At 37.2% G+C, this 6,448-nt stretch overlaps 1 protein-coding gene across 1 annotated transcript in view; it reads right to left on the bottom strand.

Moving 5' to 3' along the window:
• The window catches only part of pigu (phosphatidylinositol glycan anchor biosynthesis, class U), a 9,018-nt gene extending 3,750 nt beyond the window's left edge, over positions 1–5,268 (bottom strand). Inside the window, exons 1-8 of the mRNA XM_030133311.1 lie at positions 5,112–5,268; positions 4,266–4,330; positions 3,816–3,875; positions 3,470–3,532; positions 2,984–3,093; positions 1,840–1,940; positions 1,351–1,448; positions 219–373 (exon numbers count right to left, since the gene is read on the bottom strand). Of these exons, the coding sequence (XP_029989171.1) occupies positions 219–373; positions 1,351–1,448; positions 1,840–1,940; positions 2,984–3,093; positions 3,470–3,532; positions 3,816–3,875; positions 4,266–4,330; positions 5,112–5,241 (782 nt within the window). The 5' untranslated portion in view covers positions 5,242–5,268. The remainder of the gene's footprint in view (positions 1–218; positions 374–1,350; positions 1,449–1,839; positions 1,941–2,983; positions 3,094–3,469; positions 3,533–3,815; positions 3,876–4,265; positions 4,331–5,111) is intronic.
• Between the last annotated feature and the right edge of the window lie 1,180 nt (positions 5,269–6,448).

The following is a 6,448-nucleotide window of genomic DNA, read 5'->3' as shown; positions in this document are numbered from 1 at the left end:
TAATTACTTTCCCTGGTAACTAATTACACTTATGAAGGAGTAATTCCATTACTAATTCAATTAGTTTTTGGGAAAGTAACTAGTAAGTATAACTAATTACTTTTTAAAAGTAATTTGCCCAACACTGATTATTAGTATGTGTTTATGGTCATGTGATCAGTCTCAGTGTCTGCTGGGTTCATCTGTTTCAGCTCAGGTTTACAGGTTGGTATACGTACATGAATCCATAGACAGAGGGCAGGTAATCCCAGGAGCCCAGCAGGAAGAAGGACAGGCAGATGATGACGAACAGGCTGCCCAGGTACATGAAGGCATACTGGAGCAGGAACCACCAGAAACTGGCCCAGCGGACGTTCACTGGGATGTACTGACGCTGGACCAGACACACGACACAACCGATTATAGTCAACACCTGAGACTACACTTGAGCATCACACATACTGTCTACCTCTGATTGGTTTGGAAAATCTGGTTTTTACTTTGGTTTGAATGCATTTAACGAGCATCAGCGTGTGCCTTCCCACTTAGACTGAATCCAACCAATGGATGCAACAAAAAACACACACAACAGACACTGGCCGTTTCCCAACATGCGTTCTTGTCTGCTCTTCTGTTCTCGTGAAACATCATCAGTAGTGGCCCTAGTTCTGTTCCAATTACGAGTAGGGCTGTAAGAAAATATCAGTTCTGCAATATATCGCAATATTTCATTTCATAATACTGTATCGATATTTAAAAGTACTATATCAATATTTTTAGGTATTTATTCAAATGCAGATATTGTGGAGGTTCATTTGTGTTTTTTGTTTTTCCTTTTCATTTATATTTTATTTATTACTCTTTATCACTCTTTTATTAAATAATATTCGTTCCTTTGTTGGGATTGAACTAAAATCCTGTTCTGATGTTAGTTGTGAACTAATAGAATCTGAACATTTGAACAGGATCTGAAACTGGAATGTCTGTAAAACAGAATTTCAGTTTGAACACAGTTTGAACATTTGGTGATAGAACATTAGATCCTGTTGGGATCAAATACAAATGTGTTTAAGATTTGTGCAGATTTCTGCTGTAATTCAGTTCTTCAAGGAAATAATCATTTAAAAAAAGAAACAAAACCAAAAAAAATGGCCTTTTTAACAGTCTCATGATATATTGTGATATATCGTATCGTGATCCTAGTGTTGTGATTTGTATCGTATCGCCAGATTCTTGCCGATACACAGCCCTAATAACGTGTTCACATAAACCTAGAACCCATGGAATACCCAGATGTTGTTCTTGTCTCTAGCTTAAACCACTGGTTGGTGACTGGAGTCCTCATGCAGAAGACAGTTTGTTCCATGGTACCTGCAGCAGGTAGAGCACCGCTGGAGCACACAGAGTCACAGGGTAGATGGACTGGTAGGTAGACAAGGCCAGAAATATGGCACTGAGCAAGGCATTCTCTGGAAAACAAACAGAGGTTCAAGGAGGAGTTAGTTTGGTCACAGGAGGTGGATTCAGAAGAGCAGTGCCCCCCCCCCCCATGTCTGTCTGTCTGTCTGTCATTTCTTCCTTGTGCCAGTATCAACATTTCCTGAAATTTTCATCCAAATCCGTCCATAACTTTGAGTTATTTTGCAGACAGACAGACAGACAGACCGACCACCGCCGGCCAAAACATAACCTCCTTGGCAGAGGTAACAAACAGCTGCTGTTAAATTAACTGTTGACTAATAATTAAATACTGAATTAAACGGAGCTCTGGTTTCTATGTGAACTAGTGAACTTCTATGTACAAACTGTTTTGATCCTGTGTGTTGTATAAATGAAACCAGATGTAGATGCAGATCTTACTCTTAATAGTGGAGAGGATGAAGAGGGCAACGATGGCGTTATTCAGACCACAGGTGGATTTGGCCACGCAGGACAGAACGGTGAACGGGTTCAACAGGTACCTGTCCACAAAGAGACAACAAGAAGTGACAATAAGAGACAATAAAAGACAGTAAAGGACAATATGAGACGATAGAGAACCTCCACAGACATGACAATAAGAGGAAAAAAATAGGACCAGTGTCCCTGTATCTTACCGGCCAAATTCAAAGCTTTGGGAAATGTATCCAGATCCATTTATTCTCACCCAGTTCTGTGTATTTATTATATTACAGAAATAGCCCATGTTTTGGTCATATTCCAGTCAGATCTGTAAAAAAATTCTAATTCCAACTTGATATCATTGATACTGATTTATTGGATCAATCCACTTCCTATCTGTTATAATGGGAAAATATGTCAAAGTGGCACCAAATCCAGAATCAGATACAGATCAAAATAATTTCAATACTTTGTTTTGACATCATCATACAGAAGCTGTATACCAAGTTTGAAGTCAATCAGAACTTCACTCAGAACCCCATAAGAGCCCATGTTAAATTTTGCGTCAGTTCCAGATCCAGAAGAAGATCCTGATCAGCATGTGGACATTATGTTTGGGTCATCTCCCCATCAGGGCTGGACTGGAGACATTTACACTGGAGATCATTTATATTTACTGAGTTATTGCATCCATCCACTTCCTATCTCTGATAATGGGGACATTTTTCAAAGTGGCACCAAATCTAAAATCAGATCCGGATCCAAATAATTTCACTTACTTTTGTTGACATCATCATACAGAAGCTGTATATCAAGTTTGAAGTCAATCAGAATTGTAGTTTCGGAGAAGAAGACGATTGAAAGTTTTGTAACGGACGACAGACGCCGCCGCCGGATGCCGCATGACGACAATAGCTTACGGCCTGTCGGCTGGTAAGCTAAAAACTTACATTAAAGTTTCCATAAGGTCATGTTTCAGATTTGTTTTAATTCTGCTGATAAAACTTTGTCCAACAGGTGGGTTCAGGAGGTTCTGACCTTTCAGCCTGTGGATTCTTTCCTTTCATCAACTGTTCACTCTGTTCCACATGGATCAAACCCACCCAGAGGCTGGGGTACTTACACCATGGCCACCTTCAGAGGTATGTAGTACATCTGTCTGGGACTTCTGATGAGCTCCAGACTGTCCAGGGGGAGGCGCTCTGCCTCCAAGGCAAACTTCTGCTGTCTGAGCTAAACACAACACAACAAAATGAACAGGTCATCTACAGAAACTGAACGTGTGTGTGAGGAAACAGAACAGTCACACTTTAAATAATCAAGTAGAAACGCATGAAAACACTGGATGAACATTTATCACCTACATGTGTCAAACATACTTCAGTGGGCCCAAACCTGACAGTCAAAGGTGTGGGATAAATTAGCACAGGCCCACTCATACTTCAACTTTATACTGGACTGGACTGGACTTGACAGGACTAGACTAGAATGGACTGGACTGGACTGAGGACCTGGTCCTTGTGGACTCATATAAAACCCTCTCATACTTTAACTTCCCTCTCATATCCTGGTGGACTCATGTGGTTCGTGCTTGTGTGGGTTTTCTTACCACTTGTGTGTTGTAGTCCTGCACAGCGTAGTACAAAGCCACAGCAGTGATGACATCTGCCAACTGAACACAAACACACACAGAAGGAGAGAGTGAACCTGAGACACAACCGTCCGACAGTGGAATGGACTCAGATCTGCTATCACTAACATCAGTGTTCTTCATTCTGCTGGATGACATCAGCCCTTCCTTCATTATATTCAACAGAACTAAAACACCTCACTCTGTTTATGCTAATATAATGTCATTTTACTCTGATATTAACACACACATATTTAGAGCTTTTTCTGTGGATTTATTCCACTGTATCAACAATAAAAGGTGTTTTTATGGATGTTCTACTCACCATAAATGTTATCTCTGCATAGTCCACCAAGAAGTGGAAGAGGTAAATGATGAGAGGAGTCTGAGAAGAAACCACACAAAGTTTACGGACTAAACACACACATATATTTATACATAACTAATACATATACATACATACACATTACTAATGCTTTATTTAACCATAAAATACAAACAATACATAAAAAACACTTAATAATACAAGTCAAACCTGATGACTTCAGTAGACCTGAAGTCCAATTCTTTAATAATTCATCTACTGATCCATTAAAAACTGTTTCAGCGTTAATTGTTTTATTATTTCTAAAACCATAATAATACAGTTTTTCTGTCCACAGCTTATTGGACTATGGTTTCAATTAAAAAAAAAAAAAAAAAGAAGTTGAACATTTTCATCATGTGAACATTTCAACATGTGAACAGTCGTATGTGTTTTCTGTTTACGTCTCACCTCATGGAAAACATCTCCAGAGTACGGTGAGACTCCCAGGTCCAACAAAGCCAAACCTTCAACCACTGCAAAGAAAGAGGACACATCTGACTGAAAGAGAAGGTCTATGTGATCCACAGACAGGTTAGTCCATTAGACAGATAACAAAAATAATAATAATAAATAATAATAATAGTAATAATAATAATAATAATAATAATAATAATAATAATAATAATAATAATAGTAAAAAACGTTATTGCAGACACAGGTCCATAAAACCACAAGCACACAACATACAGAATAAATAAAATAAAAAAGATAAAAAAGAATAAAAAGAATAAAAAAGGAGATAAAAAAATTAAGCACATTATAAAATATACAAACTAATAATAATAATAATAATAATTATTATTATTATTATTATTATTATTATTATTATTATTATTATTATTATTATTATCAGTCTAATGGACTAACCTAATAATAACGACAATTATTATTATTATGATTATTACCGGTACCGGTGTTTAGTCCATTTAACCCGGTTCTTAACACTTTAGTTCGGTTCTGTTTAGTCCATTTAACCCGGTTCTTCTTCTTCTTCTTCCAGTCCGTAATACTTTTCCGTCCACACATGGTATTCATTAGTGAAACAGTCAGTACACTCCTTTAAACCCTCCATGTGTGAATATTCCCATGAACACCTCAGGTTTCCCTAAACATATTTCCCTAAACAGAACCAGTCCAGTCCAGTCCAGGTCGTTGATGGTGGGACCGGGTGGACGGTACCGGAGGCTGTGGAAGGGTCCAACCCGGTGCAGAAAACCCAAACAAACCCGCTGTGAGCTTCTAAACTCCTCTTACCTCTTTTCCAGGCGTTTAACGGGGACACCACCTCCACTCTTTCTGCTATTAGATCCGCTAAACTGGACCGGAACAGACAGGCTCGGACGGTAACGGCTACTATCAGAACCACAGTCAAGGGAGCCGCCATCTTGACTAGGAAGTGGTTTAGTCTCCGCCCTGCCAGGGGCATGATGGGAAATGTAGTGTCCCCAGCACACTATTCACTAGGCTTCTATTTTTTTTATTTTTTTATTTTTTTTTTATGTACCTTTAATTATTTAATCTGTTTTACGGTGCTTTCGTAGTTGATGTAATCCCCAAACGTTTACGGAAATACCAAATATAAAATATAAATAAAAATATAAAAACTAGACTGACATTTGGAAAGAACAACATGAAACAAAAGGAACAGGAAGAACATAAAACATAAAAAACAGCATGATGTATTAAACCAGGGCTGTCCAACTCATTTTGGTTCAGTTCCATATTTAGCCCAATTTGATCTGCAGCGGGCCAGAACCAGTAAAATAATGACTTAATCACCTATAAATAATGACAAATCCAAGTTTTTCTTTTTAATACAAAAAACCCCAATTAAATTATGAAAATATTTACATTTTGCAAAAAAAAAAAAAAAAATTGTGAATAACCTGAAACAACAGAAATTTCATTTGAAAAATTAGTGCAATTTTAACAATATTCTGCCTGGACTTCTTATTTCTACATGTACATTTACACACAGTGTTCCATAAACATTTGGTAACAGGCAGAATATTGTTAAAATTTTGGAGTTTGGAACGAAAATTTGAACAATTTCTACAATATTCCATCTCTTATTATTAACACAACTCCAGATCACAGTGGAGCCATAAATGCACTAAACATTCAGGGACAGGCAGAATATTGCTACAATTTCACACTTCAGGTTGTTCATCTTTGTTTTTATTTATGTATTTATTTGCATTTTATTGTGAAAATAGTTTTGTGAATGTAAATATTTTTAGAGTGTAATGGTATTTTTTTTTTTAACTTCAATTTTTTCCACAAAGAAAATTTGGTCGTCATTATTTATGGGTTATTGTGTTGTTTTGACTGTAGATCACATTGGCCTGTATGTGGAACCTGAACCAAAAGGACTTGGACAACCTGGACTGTTCAGGTTCATTTTTGCACTTTCATCCATATTTTATTAGTACTTCATCTAACATACTTCATTACTTATCAGGTGTAAGTGATATAGTATCCACATTTAAATCAAACATAAGACACAGTTTCATTAAAATGCTTATGAATGCATGTGATTTTGGCATATTTCTGACGGAAACTTTACTACAAATCGGACTGATTTACTACAA

The sequence above is a fragment of the Sphaeramia orbicularis genome, chromosome 5 (assembly GCF_902148855.1).
Source record: "Sphaeramia orbicularis chromosome 5, fSphaOr1.1, whole genome shotgun sequence".
NCBI lineage: Eukaryota > Metazoa > Chordata > Actinopteri > Kurtiformes > Apogonidae > Sphaeramia > Sphaeramia orbicularis.
Note: the sequence above shows the minus strand (reverse complement) of the source record. Positions and strands in the feature narration are given on the sequence as shown.